Source organism: Leucoraja erinacea, chromosome 5, assembly GCF_028641065.1.
Source record: "Leucoraja erinacea ecotype New England chromosome 5, Leri_hhj_1, whole genome shotgun sequence".
In the NCBI taxonomy this organism is placed as follows: domain Eukaryota; kingdom Metazoa; phylum Chordata; class Chondrichthyes; order Rajiformes; family Rajidae; genus Leucoraja; species Leucoraja erinaceus.
Genome location: NC_073381.1, coordinates 85,912,576 through 85,936,062, shown reverse-complemented (window position 1 = coordinate 85,936,062; position 23,487 = coordinate 85,912,576). Strand labels below are relative to the sequence as shown.

The 23,487-nt window shown below is 43.8% G+C and overlaps 1 protein-coding gene across 3 annotated transcripts in view; it reads right to left on the bottom strand.

Annotated features, from left to right (window-relative positions):
• gclc (glutamate-cysteine ligase, catalytic subunit) overlaps window positions 1-22,898 on the bottom strand; it is a 61,351-nt gene extending 38,453 nt beyond the window's left edge. The window contains exons 1-3 of one of the 3 annotated variants that reach the window (XM_055636162.1): window positions 22,780-22,898; window positions 22,157-22,315; window positions 1,489-1,601 (exon numbers count right to left, since the gene is read on the bottom strand). In XM_055636162.1, coding sequence (XP_055492137.1) covers window positions 1,489-1,601; window positions 22,157-22,306 — 263 coding nt within the window. In that variant the 5' untranslated portion in view covers window positions 22,307-22,315; window positions 22,780-22,898. Of the gene's footprint in view, window positions 1-1,488; window positions 1,602-22,156; window positions 22,528-22,710 lie in introns of those variants that run through there. The other 2 variants (XM_055636161.1, XM_055636160.1) reach the window with 2 other exon arrangements.
• Between the last annotated feature and the right edge of the window lie 589 nt (window positions 22,899-23,487).

The window sequence follows — 23,487 nt, the reverse complement described above, 5'->3', positions numbered from 1 at the left end:
ACAGTTTTGTGATGTTTATTTACTGCATATGTTAAACCTATATCTATATATGAATAACACCGCATTAGGACCTAATAAAAAGAATGATTTGCACAGGTATTATTGCCCTCGAGATAAAATTCTGCAAGAGTAGCTCTTTGCAGTATGTTATATTTTTAAGGCATTCAATTTCAACAGAAGGCATAACATGTGTCAGAAGAGTGCTCCTGACCTATTAAACAAACATATTGGTGCTTATAAGTGATCCAGCCGGTTTGTGATAAGGCTTGATCGATCCATTTGGTCTAAATGTGCTGCCTGCTGTAATGTTCTAAGATATAAACAGGCCCATCTCCCAATGGTTAATCTCAGCAGGAATGCAATGAAGTGTCAGCATTATCTTAGTTAGAGATACAGCATGAAAACAGGCTCCTTGGCCCACCAAGTCTATGTTCTCCACACCCTTCACATTAGGGGCAATTTTACAAGTGATCGATTAACCTTCAAATTATCACATCTTTAGGATGTGGGAGGACACCAGAACACCCAGAGGAAACCCATCTAGGCCACAGGAAGAACGTAAACTCTAATCCGGGTCCCTGGCACTGAGGCAGCAGATCTACCACAATGAACATGAACACTCGATGGACGGCACAGTGGTACAGCAGCAGCAGCATCACTGCCTTACAGCGTCAGAGACCCAGGTTCAATCCTGACTACGGGTGCTGTCTGTAGTTTGTATGTTCTCCTTGTAACCTTGTGAGCTTTCTCCAGGAGCTCTGTTGTCCTTCAATATTCCAAAGATGTTCTGATTTTGTAGATTAATTGGCTTCTGTAAATTGCCCCTAGTGGGTAAATGCGAAACTGGGATAACATAGAACTTGTGTACGGGTAATTGTTGGTTGGCATGGACTTGGTGGGCCGAAGAGCCCGTTTCCACGCTGTATCTCTAAACTAAACTAAATGATCAGCAGAGGAAATATGGCTATTTCCTTGCCAAGCACTAATTATCTCTGGAGGGACACAATATTTATTGGTCGAATCAAAGATATTTCATGATTAGATACCACCTAAAACCAAGGGGTGCACTTCAGGTTGGTCAATAAAATGCTCATCTATGATGCTCAATCTTAGAATTGGAACATGCAGCTCATAAGAATTATGCTTAAGCATAATGAGTGTGATTTGTGATTTTTTTTAATTACCCAGCTCCAGGTTGACTGCTCTGCTTATGGTTGATAAACCAGCAACAAAGAAAATTGAATCTCTTCCAATTAGTGCTGAAGTGTAGCTGGTAACTATTATAACACCACTGTTCCAAAGAGTCTTAATTAATACAGGCAATCAACAGCAAAATGCTTCACAACCCACCAGCTAGGGAAAACAGAGATATCCTGCAAAAAGAATGTGGTTATTTCTTCCCCATTCCCTATAATTATCTGCAACATCTACTGTACTGCCCGAGAAAATTCACTAATGCAAAAATAAATTTATGAAATATTTACTTACTTAGGATTGGCCTTTTCTCCTCGATTTTGCAGTTCATGGAGAATTTCTTCTCCCTGTAGCAACACCTGAACTTTCTGACGCTCGTGATCAAATGATAACAGCATATACTCAACCTAGTGGACAAAATAGATTTGTGTAAAATGTCAACATCAAATAAGTGCTAGTGTCAAAGCTTTGTCTACATTTATGGCAAATCCAATGAAGGGAGAAAGAAGCACCTACTCAGAATGTGCATTAAATATTTACAATATCAAGAATGATCAAGTACTCAAACCATGAACACAGGATTTTTCGTCCGTCTCAAGTATTAGGCTGTGGGCCGAGCATCGAAAATGTGTCTAGAATTTAGCTTTCGTGACTCATGTAAGAGAACTACTTCAAATGTTGAACAGATTAGAAAAAATATAATTGAGATGGAAATCATAACTCAGTGACAAAAGTTGCACATTAATTAATTAAGCTAATTAGAAAATGAGATCTTAAAAGTAAGCGCCATCTAGTGTTCAATACTCATATTACTCTATGGGGAGCCTAATTCCATGCTGCTGTCTATTTAAACTATATATATATATATATACACACACACACACACACACTTATATATGACTTGTGAATATGACTAATTATATAAAATTATATTATATAAAAATAATATAATGAATATAATTGTGAATGAGACTGCCACAGAGGTCCAGCTCCTGGACCAGCCTAATTAATGGGTGAGGGCAGTTCCTGTGGGTTCTACTGTTCACTGAACCCCACTGACTGCCGTGGATGCAGAGTGGGGGTCACAGCAATAGTGGGACTGGGGCAGTGCCAGGCTGGGGGAAGGCAAAGGCATCTTCCACTGAGAGGAAAATGCCTAACCCTAACCCGCCCCCCTCTGGAGCTGGGGCCGCTTTGGGACTGGCTGCGGGCTCAGTAAGTGGTCCACCTCGGCTAGCATGCTCTTCTGGATCATCATGGTGATGAGGGCGAGGAGCAGCACTGCCCTGCACACTGCCTTCAGCACCTCCATAGCGCTGGCTCCGTCAGTCCACCCGCTCGCTGCAACACCGGCCAGCCGATAGCCCGACCGAGCCCTCGCAGCATCCACGGGCCGGCCCGACAGCCCGCCGACCCTTCACAGCACTCACTGGCCTACCGACAACCTGACCAATCCTTCACAGCATTCACTGGCCCACCGACAACCTGATCGATCCTTCACAGCACTCACGAGCGGCCTGACCGACCCTTCACAGCATTACCCGGTGACCCGACAGCCCGACCGATCCTTCATAGCACTACCCGGCGACCCGACAGGGGGTCTTTTTAATCGTTTATGCTAATCTTGGTGGTATTATGAATTTTAAATGATCCCCAAGACTAGTTTGAATTCATTTTCTTCCCACCAGCCATGTAGATTCGAGGTAGTTCCTCAAAGATTTAAATATTGGCCACATTGCTGTAAAAGATTATGGATCACAATAAGCTTTGTAAGGTCTAGGTTTCCAGTAATAAAAAGGGAAATTAAATTATCACCTACCATTTTGGTTCAACCAACATCAACCGGGCAAATAATAAGAACTGCATAAAATCTTCACTGACAAGTCACAACATTTTTGCTCTCAAAAGCACCAATACGAGAGACCATCACAGTTCTAATTTCTTATGTAGGATATTCATTGTTCTGTAAATGTGGCACCACCACCATCCAAAGGACTTATCCAGAAGCCAAAAATTATCTATCTAGAAAATGCAACGGGTCAATGTTTGTAATCATGTATCACTAGAATCCATGACTTTGTGGCCCAGCACATTCCTTTTTTACTATGCTATGCCACATAATACTAAGAAAGGTCCTTCTGCACATTCGTAACCCAAATGCACGGATGACATAGTTTCCCCGCAGCTGTTAATAGTCGTCCCACTGGATGTGAATGAACACTGCTATTTCCATAATACTCCAACTAGAGAAACAACTGCATTGGATTCCCTACCCAGTTCATTACCCAAATCCGCAAGGATCCATCAACATACTTGCTGCCCTTTTGGCAACGTCACATGAAAATACAGCATATTTGCACATTTACATAGGTGACACCGAGGCAGCTCCACCTCAGTACCTCTCTTGACCTTTCCATTGTTTCCAAAGTATTAGACTGTTCCCAGTCCGATAATTTTCCTAAACAGGCATTTACTGAACAATGGCACATCTGAAATTATCTTCTTGGGACTTCATCACAAGCTTTGATTCTAGGTCACAGGCAATCAGATTATTCACAATTCTGGTGTAACCTAAAACCAGACTATCAAAGCACATATCCATACCATCTCACAATACACAATTTCATCTCAGTAGCTTACCCAACTCTTAGATCTGCTGTTGTAACACACAATATAACTTGAGACTAGATGATTCAACTGCATTATTCATCCTCTAAACAAGCACAATGCTTCCAAAATTCTTAATTCACAGCCCATTCACCCATCAACTCTGCATCTGTGACCATGGCTTGTTCTTGGTTAAGCACCAATCTGATTTTTTTTAAACAAATTTTATCCTTATTGTCAAATCCCTCTGGTGGTCACATCAGATATTTACACACAAAGTCACAGGTTGCCAAAGTTATGGTACAGACTTCTGGCTGATTTTAATGACAAAAATGGTTAAATGTCATTGCATGTGCTAACTATTCAGTAAAACAACTTTAGATTCTATTAAACCTCAATGCCATTCTACTTCTATCTCCATGATTGGCACGCATCTTGAAATTTGCTTCTAAGACTGATCATCTTCCCCAACACGTTTCTATGTAAATCCAATTTTATACATAATGACATGGGATACTTTGAAAAGGTTAAATATTAAAAGTCTTTACCACCTGAGCAAGAACAAATGAAGTACTTTACACCATGAGATAAACAAATTATAAATGGTGGGTAGAAATATAAAGATGTAACCAGAAAAATATATATACTAAGATTTCTCTACATAAAGAAATAACATTTTTATTCTTAAGCTGAGGAGCTTGAATGTACGTGTTAACTCAAATACTTTCCTTTAATATTATGGATTGAAAAATTAATATTTCAAAAGTGGACAATGAACATCAGTGACAAGAGAAATCATATTGCCTTATTTACATTCTGAATTTTGTGTTCAAACTCTTCAGTTCAGTTTATTTATTGTCACTCGTAGGAGTTAGAGTGAAAAACTTTTGATGCGTGCTAACCAGTCAGCAGAAAAACAAAATCATGATTAAAATTGTTCTGTTTACAGTACATAGATACAGGATAAGGAAATAACATTTAGTGCAAGGTGAAGCCATCTCTAAGTGGATGTAATCTAGACTTTCAGAAAACCTTTGATAAGGTCCTGCACGGGAGACTGGTTACTAAAATTAGAGCACACGATAGTGGGGGTGGGTGTTGTCATGGATAGAAAATTGGTTGGCAGACCGGAAGCAAAGAATAGGAGTGAACGGGTCCTTTTCAGAATGGCAGGCAGTGGCGAGTGGAGTGCCGCAAGGCTCGGTGTTGGGGCCGCAACTGTTTACCATATATATTAATGATTTGGAAGAGGGAATTAGGAGCAACCCTAGTAAGTTTGCGTATGACACAAAGCTGGGCGGCAGTGAAGAGGATGTTAGGAGGTTGCAGGGTGACCTGGACATATTAGGTGAGTGGGCAGATGCGCGGCAGATGCAGTATAATAGATAAATGTGAGGTTATCCACTTTGGCAGCAAAAACAAGGGGGCAGATTATTATCTCAATGGGGTTAGGTTAGGTAAGGGGGAGGTACAGCGAGACCTGGGTGTCCTTGTACACCGGTCACTGAAAGTCGGCGTGCAGGTACAGCAGGCAGTAAAGAAAGCTAATGGAATGTTGGCCTTCATTACAAGAATATTCCAGTATAGGAGTAAAGAGGTTCTTCTGCAGTTGTATAGGGCTCTGGTGAGACCACATCTGGAGTATTGTGTAGAGTTTTGGTCTCCTAATTTGAGGAAGGACATCCTTGTGATTGAGGCAGCGCAGCGTAAGTTCACGAGATGGATCCCTGGGATGGCGGGACTGTCATATGAGGAAAGATTGAAAAGACTGGGCTTGTATTCACTGGAGTTTAGAAGGATGAGGAGGGATCTTATAGAAACATAGAAAATTATAAAAGGACTGGACAAGCTAGATGCAGGAAAAATTTTCCCAATGTTGGACGAGTCCAGAACCAGTCTTAGAATAAAGGGGAGGTCATTTAAGGCTGAGGTGAGAAAAAACATTTTCACCCAGAGTTGTGAATTTATGGAATTCCCTGCCACAGAGGGCAGTGGAGGCCAAATCACTGGATGGATTTAAGAGAGTTAGATAGAGCTCTAGGGGCTAGTGGAGTTAAGGGACATGGGGAGTAGGCAGGCACGGGTTATTGATACGGGACGATCAGCCATGATCACAATGAATGGCGGTGCTGGCTCGGAGGGCCTCCTCCTGCACCTATTTTCTATGTTTCTACGTCCGATCAAGGATAGTCGGAGTTACTAAAGAGGTAGATAGTATTTCAGCACTGCTCTCTGGTTGTGGTAGGATGATTTAGTTGCATGATAACAGCTTATCAGCTTACTATTGCAACAAAATCTGATTCATACCACAAATTTCAGGAGGGTAGTGATGCTAAAAACCTGAATAGTAAAGCATTTAGCATGTTTATGATTACATCCATTTAAATGGAAAAAAATAATACCTTGATTTTCAAAAGCAGAAATCTCTCCAAAATCAGTACTCAAGTTCAAGTGCAATGATGTCAAGCTATAATGAAGGTGAATATAGAAAACCAAATTACCAAAGCGACATGCAGCTTCTCCTGCAGACTCTCTAATGAGCTGATCAATGACGGGAAGCATGAATAGGCATAGAAAACTAGACAACTCGTCCCTTCCCACACAAACCACCCCCTCCTCAGGTACTTTCCCCTGCAGCCGCAGGAGATGTAACACCTGTCCCTTTATCTCCCCCCTCGACTCTGTCCAAGGACCCCGACAGTCTTTTCAGGTGAGGAAGAGGTTCACTTGCACCTCCTCCAACCACATCTACTGTATCCGCTGTTCCAGGTATCAACTTCTGTACATCGGCGAGGCCAAGCGCAGACTTGTCGATCGTTTCACTGAACACCTCCGCTCAGTCTGCCTCACCCTACCTGATCTCCCAGCTGCTCTGCACTTTAACCCCCCCTCCCATTCCCAATCTGACCTGGGCCTCCTCCATTGTCAGAGTGAGGCCCAGTGCAATTTGGAGGAACAGCACCTCATATTTCGCTTGGGTAGTTTACACCCCTGCGGTATGAACATTGACTTCTCTAACTTCAGATAGCCCTTGCTTTCTCTCTCTCCATCCCCTCCCCTTTCCCAGTTCTCCCACCAGTCTTACTGTCACCGACTACAATGCATCTCTGTCCTATCCACTCCCCTGGCATTAACCTGAAGAAGGGTCTCGACTCGAAACGTCACCCGTTCCTTCTCTCCAGAGCTGCTGCCTGTCCTGGAGTTATTCCAGCATTTTGTGTCTAGCTTCGATTTAAACCAGCATCTGCAGTTCTTTCCTAGACACCTTACTTGCCTCACCATAACAATTGATCACATCTTTGCCTTTGGGTTTAGAAGCACAATTCCAAGAACATGAGGAATCGAGGAGCTGGAAAAGGATATTAGTGCAAATTCTTGTTTAAATGTTTACTTCATCACGTTTGTTGTTTCCATTTCAATCACTTGCAAAACAACAAAAGTGACATGATCAGAGCATGTCCAAGTTAGCCACGTGAACATCCCCACATCCCAATGAATGTTGAGCAACACAGGGCCAGCCTGCTGATCTCAGGACAGGAATTCAGATCATCTTAAATTAGAAGAGCACTACATAGGTAGCTGCCAGTAGCACTAACGTTAATACAATAACGTTCCACTGATGTCATGTTCCATATCGAACAGAAAATCTTTTTATGCTCCAAACTCTCACAGAAAATCATTACATCAAAACCAAACATGCACAATGTCACATGGTGTTTCAACTGCAGATGATACCAACTGCAGATTATACTAGAAGCTAGATTTGACAGTTTATAACACTGTGTGAGAATATTTCTTTAATTAACAATGTTGCTCTGATGAACAACAAAGACCATTGTAGATAAACAAACTTAGACAACTTGGGCCAAAGTGCCCATTTCCATGCTTTAAATCCCTTGACAAAAATATTATAGGATCACTACTTTTGCACAAATACGATGTGGTATTAACCACAATATTTGAGCCAGTTCACTCACAAAACAAAATTACTAAAGCTGTTGAAATCTTCTTATCGAGTCTACATCACAAGATTAGAAATTGTTCAGCCAGAGCTGAACACATTTCTCGGCATCTGCAGACAATGGCGTCTTGCGCTTCTTGTGCATGTGGTGGAAAGATCGGTGGAAACAGGGCCAGAACATGAACACTCTTTCCTTGAACCTAGGTGTTGAAATGAGTAAATGCAAGGCTCAAAGCACACTAGCTCATGGTGCAAGACAACCTCAGCTCCACATTGCCCAGACCAGCAGTTTAATCAGCCTGAAGGAAGATTAGCTTGTAGGAAACGGCCAAATACATTTATCATATCCTATTTGAAAGACTAGACAAAACTGCAAAATAATCCTGAAATACATCAAGCTGATGCAACGGAGTAGCAGTTGCATTGATATTAATGTAATTTTTGTGTAATGGCTGACCCAGAGCTGTGAAAGAGCTGAAAGACTTTGTTACAGATCCACAAGGGTAAAGGAATAATCTTACAATGAGCATGTGATGTTAAAATGTTGGCTTTCATAAAGTTGATGTCCAATTTAAGATTTGCGTATTGTGTACAGTATTTGGCCCCAGTGTTGGGAGGATGAGGTATTTTCAGAGGATGCTATGCAAAGTAACTGATAAAGACAAGCCGGCCTGAAAAAAAAATACAAATACATATTTTAACCAGCTAAAACAGCCAAGATATTTCTTTCACAGTAATGTACTAAATATCGACACCAATTAGATAACATGTGGACAGGAGAACACAAGGGGAGGGGCAAGATCTCAAAATATTTTGAAAACAAAAATAATTTTTAAACTAAAGAAAAAATGGACTGACGGTCAATTTAAGAGGTGAGCATAACAAATGGTAAATCTAAGAAAGTGGTGTGAAATAAAATGCAAGTAGGAAATATTGACATGAAGATTTTTGTTCAAAAAACATGGGAGACAAACAACTAGAATAATCCAAAAATAGTATGGCTGAGGCAGATAGTTAATCTGAATGACAGTTCATTCAGTTGAACATGGCATTTAGATTGTCTGGTTCCATCTTTTAAAAGGAAGGATGGACTCATCTGGGGAATGGAATAGCTCGGACCAAAAGCAAAGGCTTAGATATTTCCAACATATTAACCCCACCCTACCACTACTTGGCAGTAAGCAGCATGTCAAATCAGGCTCAAGGAGGTTCAAGTAAAGTGGCACTGAGGTAAATCAGAGTGTTTTTAAATATTTAGGTGGGAGTCTTTTCTGACCATTGAAAGGCCAAGCAAACTGGTAGCTGGAGGGGGCCAAAAGATAAATTATTGGGTAAATCAGAAGATAATCCATTCCAGGTGTTTACTGAATTCCCAATTCCATTAAGTAATGCTTTTAAATCAATGCCAACGATCTATAACTGGATAGATAAATGAGTACCCAAGAGAGCATACGCCCATTCTTTCTGGTCGGTGAAAGAGGCGGTAAATCAATTCAATTCCATTTCTAATTCCTCTTAATAGGAAGCATCCTCAATAACACTTAGTCATGTGCTGGTACATGACGAAGAATAGAGGCATGAGGGATGAGCTGGCTAAAGTTGATTGGAAAGGAACCGTTAGCAGGATTGACGGTGGGACAGCAATGGCAGGAGTTTCTGGGGATCATTCAGAAGACTCAGGATTTTTTCATTCTAAAGAAGAAAGAATCTAAGGGAAGAACAATGCAACAAGGGAAATCAAAGACAGCATTACACTAAAAGAGGAGGCATATAATATTGCACATTAGTGGGAAGCTAGAAGGTTGAGAAGCTTTTACAAACCAACAGAAGGCAACATGGAGAGAAAAAAATAAAGGCAAGTTAGTCAATAATATAAAAGAGGAAAGCAAAAGTTTCTTCAGATATATAAAAAGAGAGGCAAGAGTGCACATTGGACCACTGGAAAATGATGCTGGAGAAGTGATAATGGGGAATAAAGAAATGGCAGATGAATTGAATATGTTTTGTTGTGTCAATCTTCACAGCGGAAGACACCAGCAACGTGTCTGAAATTCAAGAGAGTCAGGGGGCAGAAGTTAGTGTAGTTGATATTACTAATGAGAAGGTGCTTGGGAAGCTGAAAGGTGGATAAGTCACCTGGACATTTTGGACTACACCCCATGATTCTGAAAGAGGTAGCTTTAGAGATTGTGGACAATCTCTGCTGATCTTTTAAGAATCACTAGTCAGGGGAAATTTAACAAAATGCCAGAAAAACTCTTCAACTTGGACATAAACCGTTTCAGGAAGTAAGCTAATCTGGTAAAATCAGTTAACAAAACTAGATTACTTCCGTTTATTTGCAGGTTTGTGCTTGTGAAAGCAAATAGCTCACCAAAGTGTAAACATCCTTATCTCACTCATGTGTTAAGAATTCACCTTCCTGATAAAATAATTGCAATTAGAATGCTTTCACCTTGAGACATTCCAATGATTTCATGTCCATTTAAGTACTTCCTTAAATCCCAGTTTTGTTTTAGTGCTCATTGATAAATCTCAATGTGGCTCCAATTTTCTCTTGAGCGGCGAATTACTCTTTTTGCATATAGACCCTCCCCTGGTCAGGCAGAACTGACTGTAACCCCAAAATGTCAAATGTTAGAAGTGCTGTTGGATGAGATTGCAAAAGTCACACTAGTAAATTAATTAGCAACAGATTAGCACAATTCTTAGTTAAAATTAGTTGGTTAATATAAATCTGTTCTGCAGATTCAAGACATACCGAACCACACAATGCTGGACTAAAGTTTCAGCCTGAATGCTCAGAGTATCATTTGCTCTACAATCATTGTGCTACTTTGGCCCCCATCTGAACTCAGTTTACCTCTATTGTAGACTAACCGTACAGCATAGGAACAAGCCCTTTGACCCACAAAGAATATGCTGAAAACCATACCAAGTTCAATTAATCTCCTCTGCCTATATGTGATCCACATCCCTCTATTCTCTGGGTATCTAAAAGCCTCTTGAATGCCCCTATAATATCTGCCTGTACCACCAAACCTGGTAACATGTGAGAACTTGCCCTGCACATCTCCTTTCAACTTTGCCCCTCTCACTGTAGCTATGCTCTCTAGTCTTTGACATTTCCACCCTGAGAAAATGGTTTTGACTGTCTACTAAACTACATCTCTCCTAATTCTAAGAACATCGGGTGGCGCCACCAGCAGTGTTCGCCTCGCCAACAGTCTGTCTGTCCTTTCTTCTTTTTTGTTATTTTTAGTATGTGTGAAAAGTATGTTTTGGTGTTCCTTTGTTTGTTTTATGTGGGGAGTGGGGGAAACTTTTTTTTCAGTCTCTTAACTCGACGGAGATGAGATTTTTCCATATCGTATCTCCATCCCCACCTAACATCGTGGAGTTGGTGGTGTTTCCTGGAGGCCGACAGGCGCTCCAAGCTACAGGAGTCTGCGGGGCTTCAACATCACGGAGCTTGCGATCCCTTTGCCGGGGATCGAAGCTACAACCGCGGGGCCTGTGGCCTTTAACATTGTGAAGCCCGCGGTCTCTGGTAAGAAGAGGCCGACTCGGGAGATCCAAGCCACGGAGAGAGTTTCAACCTCCCCGACGCTGGAGTTTCGATCACCCCGACGGGGGCTTCGATCGTCGGCTGCGAGGGCTTTGATGGCCCCGGATGGTTTGACTGCCCCGACCGCGGGAGAACAAGGAGGAAGAAGATTGAACTTTATTGCCTTCCATCACAGTGAGGAATGTGGAATCCACAGTGATGGATGTTTATGTTAACTTATGTGGTTGTGTGTTTTGTTGCTTTTCACTTAGTATGGCTGTATGGTAACTCAAATTTCACTGTATCTTAACTGGTACATGTGACAATAAATTGACCTTGAAACTTTGATCTCTCAGGTCTCCCCTCAACCTCTGGCGTACTAAAGAAAACAATCCAAGTCTGCCCAAGCTCTCTTTGTAGCTAATACCATCTAATCCAGGCAGCATTCTGGTAAACTCTTCCTTACCCTCTCCAAAGCTGCCCTGTAATAAGGCAACCCTTAGCCACGAGCGGTACTCCAAATACAGCCTAACCAGAGTAACATAACTTCCTGACTCTTATACTCAATGCCCCAACCAGTGAAGGAAAACATACCACGTGCCTTCTTACCAACCTTTCTACTTGCGTCACTATTTTCAGGGAACTATTGACTTGGATCCCAAGATGCTCCATACAAAAATATGCCATTACAATGTTATGACATGAATAGAATATTTTTCCCCCTTGCATTCGAGCTCCCAAAGTACAACTTGCTCAGATTAAACTCCATCTGCCATTTACTGTAGGTTACACAGAAAAGCTGGAGAAACTCAGCGGGTGCAGCAGCATCTATGGAGCGAAGGAAATAGGCAACGTTTCGGGCCGAAACCCTTCTTCAGACTGATCGGGGGTGGGGGTGGGTGGGGACAAGAAAGGGAAAAGGAGGAGTAGCCAGAAGGCTGGAGGGTGGGAGGAGACAGCAGGGGAGCTGAGGAAGGGGAGGAGACAGCAAGGACTAACAGAATTGGGAGAATTCGATGTTCATGCCCCGGGGGTGTAGACTCCCCAAACGGAATATGAGGTGCTGTTCCTCCAATTTCCGGTGCTGCTCGCTGTGGCCATGGAGGAGACCCAGGACAGAGAGGTCGGAGGCGGAGTGGGAGGGGGACTTGAAGTGCTGAGCCCCCGGGAGGTCAGCTTGGTTATTGCGGACCGAGCGGAGGTGTTCGGCGAAACGATCGCCCAACCTCCGCTTGGTCTCACCGATATAGATCTGCTGGCATCTAGAGCAGCGGACGCAATAGATGAGGTTGGAAGAGATGCAGGTAAACCTCTGTCGCACCTGGAACGACTGCTTGGGTCCTTGAACGGAGTCGAGGGGGGAGGCAAAGGGACAAGTGTTGCATCTCCTGTGGCCGCAAGGGAAAGTGCCCGGGGAGGGGGTGGACCGAGAGGGAAGGGAAGAATTGACAAGGGAGTTATGGAGGGAGCGGTCTTTGCGGAAGGCAGATATGGGGGGAGATGGGAAGATGTGGCGAGTAGTGGGGTCACGTTGGAGGTGGCGAAACTGACGGAGGATTATTTTTTGTATGTGACGGCTGGTGGGGTGAAAGGTGAGGAATTAAGAACCAGTTACTGTAACTGGCCTGTACCGCAGCCTTCCTCACTCTCCGCAACTCTACCAATTTTGGTGTCATCAGCAAACTTAATAATCAACCCACCTCTACGTTTAAGTCTGTTACACACACACACATAAACAACAGATTCTAACACAGATCCCTGTGGATATCCACTAGTCACAGGGCTCTCACTTAACTTTTTTTTCCTCTGTTGCCAGCTAGGCAACCTAGGCAGCTTTTAGGTTGCCTAATGACAGTTTAGGTGGTCATTTAGGACAGCTTGCATGACACGTGCGATAATGTGCTCAGACGAAGTGCGTAGTTACCAGTCGGAAATATGGTCAATGAAGCATTCACATATTATTTCTGCTTCCCCACACCTTAAACCTATATCCTCTGGTTCTTAATTTTCCAACTCTAGGCAAAAGACTCTGTGCGTCTACCCGATCTCTTTTTCTGATTTCTTCTTCATTACTCCCAAGCAAAAGATACATCAAAAGGAAAATATTAGTGAAGCCAAATGTAGCTCCCTTACAATCAGAGACAGGTGAATTTATAATGGGAAACAAGGAAATGGAAGAACGGTTAAACAAGTGCTTTGGTTCTGTCTTCATTAAGGAAGACACAAATAATCTCCCAGAAATACTAGGGGACCAAGGATCTAGCGGGAGGGATGAACTGAAGGGAATCCACATTAGTCAGGAAATGGTGTTAGGTAAACTGTTGGGACTGAAGGCAGATAAATCCCCAGAGCCTGATGGTCTGCATCCCAGAGTACTCAAGGAGGTGGCCCTTGAAAACCTGGATGCATTGGTGATCATTTTTCAATGTTCTTTCCACTCTGGATCAGTTGCTGTGAACTGGAGGGTAGCCAACGTAACCCCACTTTTTAAGAAAGGTGGGAGAGAGAGAAAACAGGGAATTATAGGCCAGTTGGCCATCCATTGATAATGGGGAAGATGCTCGAGTTGATTGTTAAAAATGTTATAGCAGCACATTTGCAAAACAGTGACAGGACTGGTCAAAGTCAGCATGGATTTATGAAGGGGAAAACATGCTTGACTAATCTTCTGAAATTTTTTGAGGATGTAACAAGTAGAATGGATATGGGAGAGCCAGTGGATGTGGTGTATCTGGACTTTCAAACAGCCTTTGACAAGATCCCACACAAGAGATTAGTGTGCAAAATTAGGGCAATGGTATTGGGGACAAGGTATTGACATGTATAGAGAACAGGTTGGCAGACAGGAAGCAAAGAGTAGGAATTAACGGGTCCTTTTCAGAATGACAGGCAGTGACTAGTAAGGTGTGGTGCTGGGACCCCAGTTATTTACAATGCATATTAACGATTTACACGAGGGAATTAAATGAAATATCTCCAAGATTGCAGATGACACAAAGCTGGGTGGCAGTGTGAGATGCAATGAGGATTACTATGAGGTTGGGTGAGTGGGCAGATGCATGGCAGTATAATGTGGATAAATGTGATGTTATCCACTTTGGTTGCAAGAACAGGAAGGCAGATTATTAACTGAATGGTGTCAGATTAGGAGAAGGGGAGGTGCAACGAGATCTGGGTATGCTTGTATATCAGTCTGAAAGTAAGCATGCAGGTGCAGCAGGCAGTGAAGAAAGCGGATGGCGTGTGGCCTACATTGCGAGAGGATTTGAGTTTAGGAGCAAGGAGATCCCAGTTGGACCGTCCTACTGCAGTGGTACAGGGCCCCGGTGAGACCATACCTGGAGTATTTTGTGCAATTTTAGTCTCCTAATTTGAGGAAGGACATTATTGCTATTGAGGAAGTCAGCGTAGGTTCACCGGGTTAATTCCCTGGATGGTGGGACTGACACATGAAAGAATGAGTCGACTGCTCTTGTATTCACTGGAATTTAGGAGGATGAGAGGGAATCTTATAGAAACATATCCATCCATCCATCTATCTATCTAATTAAAAGTCTCATCTTGACCACTGCTGTGATTTTTGGCCATCTTACTCAGTCCTCCTCCACTGAGCCAGCCCCGAGTATTTTTACCATCGATGAAAAAGAAAAAAGTTATTAGTGTTTAAAAAACCTTGAGATCAGCTGATTGGTCCTCTCGCCTGTCAATCACTGTGATTAAGGTAATGTCCCTTCGCCCCTTGGGGGGGGGGGGGGGGGGGGGGGGGGGGGGGGCTATAAAACCCCAGATGCCTAGACGCGAGTCAGTCACTCACAAGGGAGAGGCCACAACTGTTATTCTAAGCTGTGAATCAACTGAATGCGAGTCTGCAATGTACTTGCAATAAACGATTTGTTAGCCCTTAATGACAATGCCATGAGTTGTTTGGCCTGCTGCCCTGCCTATGCTTGAAACTGCAATGCTTTATTTGGTCCAACTGTGTTTGGAAGGAATCAATGCTTTATTAGGTCCGACTGTCTTTAGTCCAAAACTCCAGCTCATTTTGTGACTTCCACCTAGTGGAAAGTAGCACTGATTGTGTAATTTCCGGTGAGTGCAGATGTCGTGCTGATTGCGGAAGCGCCACTGAATGCGGGAGCCCCACAGTGGAGAGACTGCGCTCAGCCGTGTGAGTAGATTCAAGAAAGTTTACAGTCATATATATGGTGTGTCAGCGTGTGTGAGAGTGTGCGCGTGTGTGAGAGAGTGTGCGCGTGTGAGAATGTGCGTGTATATATTGGAATTGGTGGAGGTGGAATATTGCATTGGGGGACCAGCCCTCCCGTGTGAAGCTGGGACCCAACGGATCTCACTTAGTCTAGTATATTACTAAAACTCTCATCTTTACCACTTCCTGTCTGCGTGGTAATTAAATTTGCGCATAAACAATCCCCCACAGCGTAACGATGTTTCACCACCTTATACACCATTCTCCTCCGCTGCAAGTCAAAAAAGTTTTGTTCCGATCGGTGAAATTGTACAAAAGTGATGAAGGTTTTGAAGACACATGCACATGCACACACACACCTTCCCACACCCCCCTCCCCCACATCAGCTCCCTCCCCAGAATGGTGGATCATTACTTTGAGGGAACAGGTCCCTTAGTCCAGTAAAATTCTTAAAGGATTGTACAGGCTAGATGCAGGAAAAATGTTCCCGATGTTTGGGGAGTCCAGAACCAAGGATCACAGTTTAAAAATAAGGGATAGGCCTTTTAGGACTGAGATTGGGAGAAATTTCTTCACCCAGAGTTGTGAATCTGTGAAATTCTCTGCCGCAGAAGGCGGTGGAGGCCAATTTACTGGACATTATCAAGTGAGAGTTAGATTTAGGTTTAGGGCTAAAGGAATCAAGGGATATGGGGAAATAGCAGGAATGGGGGTACTGATTTTAGATGATCAGCCCTTGACCATATTAAATGGCAGTGCTGGCGCAAAGGGCCAAATGACCTACTCCTGGACCTATTTTTCCGTTTCTAAAGACCACTTTTTTCTACACAGGTTTCCAAAGACACGTGGGCTAGTTGGCCGATCTGAATTGCTGTTCAGATGACTGATAGAGTATGGGAGTAGTTGAGGAAATAGAGGGAGCATAGGTTAGGAGAAATAAGTGGGGGGAAATGAAAGTATTCCGAGCCAGTATTCCCGGGATGGCGGGACTGTCATATGTTGATAGAATGGAGCAACTGGGCTTGTATACACTGGAATTTAGAAGGATGAGAGGATATCTTATTGAAACATATTATTAAGGGATTGGACACACTACAGGCAGGAAACATGTTCCCAGTGTTGAGGGAGTGCAGAACCAGGGGCCACAGTCTAAGAATAAGGAGTATGCCAGTTAGAACGAAGATGAGTTAAATCTTTTTCACCCAGAGAGTTGTGAATCTGTGGAATTCTCCGCCTCAGAAGGCAGTGAAGGCCAATTATCTGGATGTTTTCAAGAGAGTTAGATAGAGCTCTTAAAGATAGCAAAGTCAAGGGATATGGGGAGAAGGCAGGAACGGGGTACTGATTGTGAATGATCAGCCATGATCACAGTGAATGGCAGTGCTGGCTCGAAGGGTCAAATGGCCTACTCCTGCACCTATTGTCTATTTATGTAATTTCTCATTTCCACCCTCATCTACAATGTTAGATTATGACAAAACAAACCACACCTCAAAATAACGTATGCATGCAAACAAGAGTTCAAAGTGCTAAACAATCTCTAAGAATGCCATGTCACAATACTTAGATTCAAGTTACGACAAAAAAAAGTTGTTAATTAAGCCTTTCAATGTTTAAGGCTGCACCCAAACAGTTTCCCCCATGGCAGATTATTTTATCAATTGCCAATTTTTTTTTGAGTCAATGTGTGATTTGAAACTGTTTATTTAAAATATCACAATTCCTTATCTTTATTTTGATTTCAGAAAACCCAAGTTTTCCAGTCTAACCATGAAACAAAACCAGTCCTGGAAATAGTCTAGTAAATCTTTTCTACACCAATCAAAGCCTTCAAATTCAAATATTATGAATTAGATAATATTCCTTGCCACATTATTCAATAAGAAAATTTGATATAAATCCACCATTCTAACAAATTAACTATTCACCCTAGTCATTATGTCCAAAAGTGCTGGCATTTTAAGTAACTTTAAATCATTAAGCAGAAATGTTGAAATAGATGCTGGTTAATACACAAAAGGACACAAAGTGCTGGCGTAATCAGTGGGTCAGGCAGCATCTCTGGAGAACATGGATAGATGATGTTTCGGGTTGGGAATGGTTGTAAGGGGGTGGAGAAGAAAGCGGGAAGGGAGAGGTAGGGCAAAGTGCCATAGGTAATAGGTGGAAACGTGGTTGACAATAGACAACAGACAATAGGTGCAGGAGTAGGCCATTTGGCCCTTCGAGCCAGCACCGCCATTCAATGTGATCATGGCTGATCATCCACAATCAGTACCCCGTTCCTGCCCTCTCCCCATATCCCCTGATTCCACTATTTTTAAGAGCCCTATCAAACTCTTTCTTGAAAGCATGCAGAGAATCTGCCTCCACCGCCCTCTGTGGCAGAGAATTCCACAGACTCACCACACTGTGAGGAAAAAATGTTTCCTCGTCTCCGCTCTAAATGGCTTGCTCCTTATTCTTAAACTGTGACCCCTGGTTCTGGACTCCCCCAACATCGGGAACATGTTTCCTGCCTCTAGTGTGTCCAAGCCCTTAATAATCTTATATGTTTCAATGAGATCCCCTCTCATGCTTCTAAACTCCAGAGTGTACAAGCCTAGCTGCTCCATTCTCCCAGCATATGACAGTCCCACCATTCCGGGAATTAACCGTGTAAACCTACGCTACACTCTCTCAATAGCAGGAATGTCCATCCACAAATGAGGGGACCAAAACTGCACACAATACTCCAGGTGTGGTCGAAGATTTTGCAGTGGAGCCGAGAAAATATAGATACAAGGAACTGCAGCTGATTAATACACAAAAGGACACAACATGTTGGCGTAACTCAGCTGGTCCGGCAGCATCTCTGGAGAACATGGATAGTCAACTATCTTGTGTAGGAAGGAACTGCAGAAAGGTACAAAATTATGGAGTAACCTAGAGGGACAGGCAGCATCTCTGGAGAAAAGAAGTCTGAAGAAGAGTCTCGACCCAAAACATCACCCAGGCCTGTCCCGCTGAGTTACTCCAGTGTTTTGTGTCTACCTTCGATTTAAACCAGCATCTGCAGTTCTTTCCTACACAAAGGAACTGCACATGCCGGTTTAAATCAGATATACACAAAATGCTGGAGTAACTCAGTAACTGTAGTAACAGGCAGCATCTCTGGAGAGAAGGAATGGGTGACGTTTAGCGTTGAGACCCTTCTTCAGTCAACTATCTTGTTACATATGGCCAGAACCATTTCCAAATGAAAGCACGCAAAACTGACGTCAAAGTAAATTATCTACAGTTACTACCTCATTGATGATTAGTCACTGTAATCGAGAATAAATTCAGAGCTCACAACATACATAATACAAAGCTGTCACATAACAACCAATATTGGGTTTGCCAAACAAATTATTTAATTTTGTAACCCAGGAAACTATCAATAGACAACACTTGGTGGTTGCAATCAATGTACTGTATTTATATCTGTCAGTATTAAACCAGTAAAGTGCTCTCCAATTGGAGATATTCCATTTCAAATGCAACGATAAACCAAGGTGGTTTTATGTTTGGTTGATACAAAACATCAGCTAAGAATTGCAGTAACCAGAGCAGTTTTTCCCACAGGCAATTAACATATTATACTGGATTTGTCTATTCAATCTAATTGTGTGCAAATTTACCGATGCATTTCTGCTTCAATAATGGTTACTATCTGGCACATTCAATTGTCACCTTAAATATTTATATAACATTGCAGTGAGGCTCATAATGATTTGTACAGAAATAACTAAGTATAAATTACCCAGGACAATAAGGTAAGAGACAACAGAGCACCGGCATTTGACAGATATCGGCCAACCAGGCAAACCATATGCAAAGTTCATTAACCCTGTTATGGAGAAGCACCCAGGCAAAAATGATAAAAAGGATAGAGAGTGAAATTACAAGGAACTGCTGGTGTTAGTTTAATACAAAAAAGAACAAATCATCAATTATTTCAAGCATATACTACACAGTAACCAGGTTTTAAATTATGAGATTTAAACAAAGTTCTGGAGTAACCCAGTGGGTCAGATAGCATCTCTGGAAAACAAGGGTGGGTGGTTTCCTGGCCTGAAACATTACCCATGCATATTATCCAGCAATTTGTGACATTTTTTGTAAACCAGCATTGTAAACCAGTTCCTTGTGTCTAGATTGAAATTACTAGTGCTATGTAAACAAATGGCGCTGAAGATAGTGGTTAGTGATGTGTCAGGTCGGAACTCTGAAAAAAGGGACCCAGCCCAAAATGTCACCTATTCATGTTCTCCAGCGATGCTGCCTGACCCGCTGAGTTACCCCAGCATTTTGTGTATCCCATGATTGAATGGAGGAGTAGCCCCGATGGTCCAAATGGCTCAATTCTGCTCCTATGACATGAACATGTGCCCACAGGCATCAGACATCTTCAGGTAATATATTTTACACCATCTTGAGATCGAGAAAGGTTTTGACTGGCTGTATAGGAAGGAACTGCAGATGCTAGTATACACTGAAGATATACACAAAATGCTGGAGTAACTCAGCTGGACAGACAGTATCTCTGAAGAGAAGGAATGGGTGACGTTTCGGATTAAGATCCTTCTGCAGACTGAGAGTCGAGGGAGAGGAAAGCTGGAGATATGGAACAGTACAAAAAAAATTTAAGGTGTGAAAACAGCAGATCAAAGCAGGGGACAATCAAGGAAACGCAGAATGGTTCATTGTTGGCTGAGGGAAAGGTGACAATGAGGCATACATGCAGTAGAATTCACAGGAAGACAGTGAAACTAGTTGGAGAACTACGGTGGGGGGAGTGACGGAGAGAGAGGGAAAGCAAGGGTTACTAGAAGTTAATAAATATTCATGCTGCTGGGTTGTCAGCTGCCCAAGTGAAATATGAGGCGTTGTTCCTTCAATTTGCATTTGGTCTCACTCTTGACAGTGGAGGAGGCCCAGGACAGAAAGGTTGGTATGAGGAATGGGAGGGGGAGTTAAAGTGTTTAGCAACCGGTAGTTTCCGACTAGTTTCACTGTCCTCCTGACTAATTTTACCATTTGTTTACCTCGTTGTTACCTTTCCCTCAGCCAACAATAAACCATTGTACATTTCCCTTGTTCATTGTCTGCTTTGATCTATCATTTTCACACCTTACATCTTCTTTGTACCCTTCCATATCTCCAATTTCCCTCCCCCGACTCCCAATCTAAAGAAGGGTCGCGACTCGGAATGTCACCCATTCCTTCTCTTCAGAGATGCAGCCTATCTCACTGAGTTCTGCATCTTTTCCAGACAATTTATTTTACTACTTGGCACAGCAAATGTGGGCACTGGCATATTTATTCTGTCATTCAATAATTTGGAAGTTTTAGTACCCATGTGGTCAGCCCTCACCACACTAATTTTGAGTAAGAAGGAACTGCAGATGCTGGTTTAAACTGAAGATAGACACTAAAGTAATTTTGAGTGTCTGGGGATTTCATTCTCAAAATGTTTTAGACTGTTGATTTGAACTTTGAGTCAAAAGGTGTTGGATAGTCTAGTCAGCTCAGATGTACTCCTATTATAGATGCAATTCTACAGAACCATTTGTCTACACCCATAAAAGCGATGCAGCCATGTCTACAGAAACTCCATTTAATCACCTGTTGTTATCTTTGTTCTTAAAAGGTTTTATACTTTAAACACAATAAAAGGACAATATAATTTTAATTCCCTGCTAACCTAGCTTCAATCTGCATATTCAGCAATTACTTAGATAGCTGGAGGAGAAGGTGACCAAGCTTCAAATACAAGAGATACAGTGACCTCCATAATGCATGGCACAAAGACCCATCATTTATTTATTTGCCCCTGTAGTCCACAATTTGAGATTTGTAATAGAAAAAAAATCACACGTGGTTAAAGTGCACTGTCAGATTTTAATAAAGGCTATTTTTATACATTTTGGTATAAAAAGGCAAATAAATAAATCATGAGTCTTTGTCCCAAACATTATGGAGGGCACTGTGAATGTAGATTTTTCTCCTCATGACTGTTTGCAGTGGGCACTAAATGTATTATTTCCCCAGACTCACAAAATGCACACTGCTATCTGTGCATCGCATTCCTAGAGAACTGTTAATTGTGGCCTTGATATATTTACTTTGGCCAACCACCATCATTCTTCAACCATTACACCAGAACTCAACTCGATTAGTCAGAATCAAAACAAAGGAGCTTCAGGACAGGACAGCAGATGTGAACTGTCATAATGTATTGCCCCCCAAACGGGACTGTACATCTGGAATTTATCTCATCAGTCGCCATTTCATCTATCAACTCGCTAAAAGCCTTTTCAAGGCAGGGAGAGGAAACCACACAATTTCTGACACAACGCAAAAGCAAAAACAAAACAAAAACATTACAAACTTAAATAAAAACACAAGAAACACGTGGAAGCCACTCGGACTAGATAAACAGTGGCAGCGGGGGGAGCATCAAAGGTTTAAGATGGGGTTCAGTCGGTCCTTTTGTTTCGGGTGCCCGGCTGGTGAATGGGGATGGGAGCAGAGGTTCCTGTGTGTGTGTTTTCCAGCCATTCCCACCCCCATCCCATCGCTCCTCCCGATTCGAGGCACACTCGGCTCACTCACCTCGTCTCCCCATTTCAGTACGTCCTTCTGCCGGTCCTTCACCTTGTGGTAGATGTTGAGGAACTGGATGATGCCGTGTTTGCGGACGTGATCCGCGTACCTCTTGGTCTCTTCCCAGTTCAGCGGCGATCCCTCCGCCAGGAAACCCATGGCCCCCGACTGCGGCGCCGAGTGGAGGGAAGGAGGGAGGGAGGAAGGGATGGATGCAGAAGGTGAAATTGAAGCCGAGCTCATGCGTGCGGAAACCCCCGTCAACCCGCATCAGCCGCCCGGCCGCCGTTAACGTGCACCAGCCCGCACCGCCCGGTCTCCACGCGTCGTTACCGCGGGTCTCTACACCGTTAAGATGCATCTTAACCTCCCGGTCGCCGTGAACGCGGATCTCCCCTCCCCTCCCCGATGGACGTTAACACTCATCACCCCCCCCCGGGGGCCGGCGATAACCGGCATCCATCGTGCCGTTAACGTGGATCTCTGCACCGTTAACTCGCATCTCCCCCTCCCCTCCCTCCGTCCCTCCGTCCCCAGCGCCGGTAACACGCATCATTCATTACACCGTTAATGCGCGTCGAGCCCGCCTTGGAGAGAGAGGGAGAGAGGTAGTTTGACGGTGTCTCCCTCACAGGCGGTCAGGCAGGCAGGCAGTCAGTCGCCGGTCGCGGTAGAGGTAGCGAGCGCGGGTGGAGAGGCTTCAGCCGCCCGGCGACGACGAGCACACAGTGAGTGAGTGAGTGAGTGAGTGGAAGAGGAGCGGGGACCGGCGCGCACACAGTGGGGGGGGGGGGAGAACCGGCGCGCACGCTATAGGAAGGTGATGGGCAGCATCGATAAAGATACAGTGAGTGAGTGAGTGAGGGGGGAGCGGCGGTGACGATCCCCACACCTCCCACTGGGGGCACCGCCTCGGAACCCGCACGCTATCGGGATCTGATCTCCAGCATGCCCATAAAGATACCACCTCACCGCCCGCCCGTGATCTACCAGAGCATTGCGCGCCACGCCCCTACCCCCCCCCCACTGCCCTCCCACTGCCCGCACCACCTCGCCCCCGCCACGTGATCTACCCTCTCCTGCCACTGCCCGCCCCCACATGATCTACCCTCTCCCACTGCCCGCCCGCTCGCACACCGCCACGCGCCCCTGCCAACGTGATCTACCCTCCTCCCTCTGCTCTCGCACCACCACCACGCCCCCGCCACGTGATCTTCCCTCTCCCACTGCTCGCCCCCCCACTCGGCCTACCCTCCTCCCACTGCTCGCCCCCCCACTCGGCACCGTCACGTGACCTCCCACTGCCCTCCTCTGGTATCTTTGCCCCTCCCTTTTCTCCC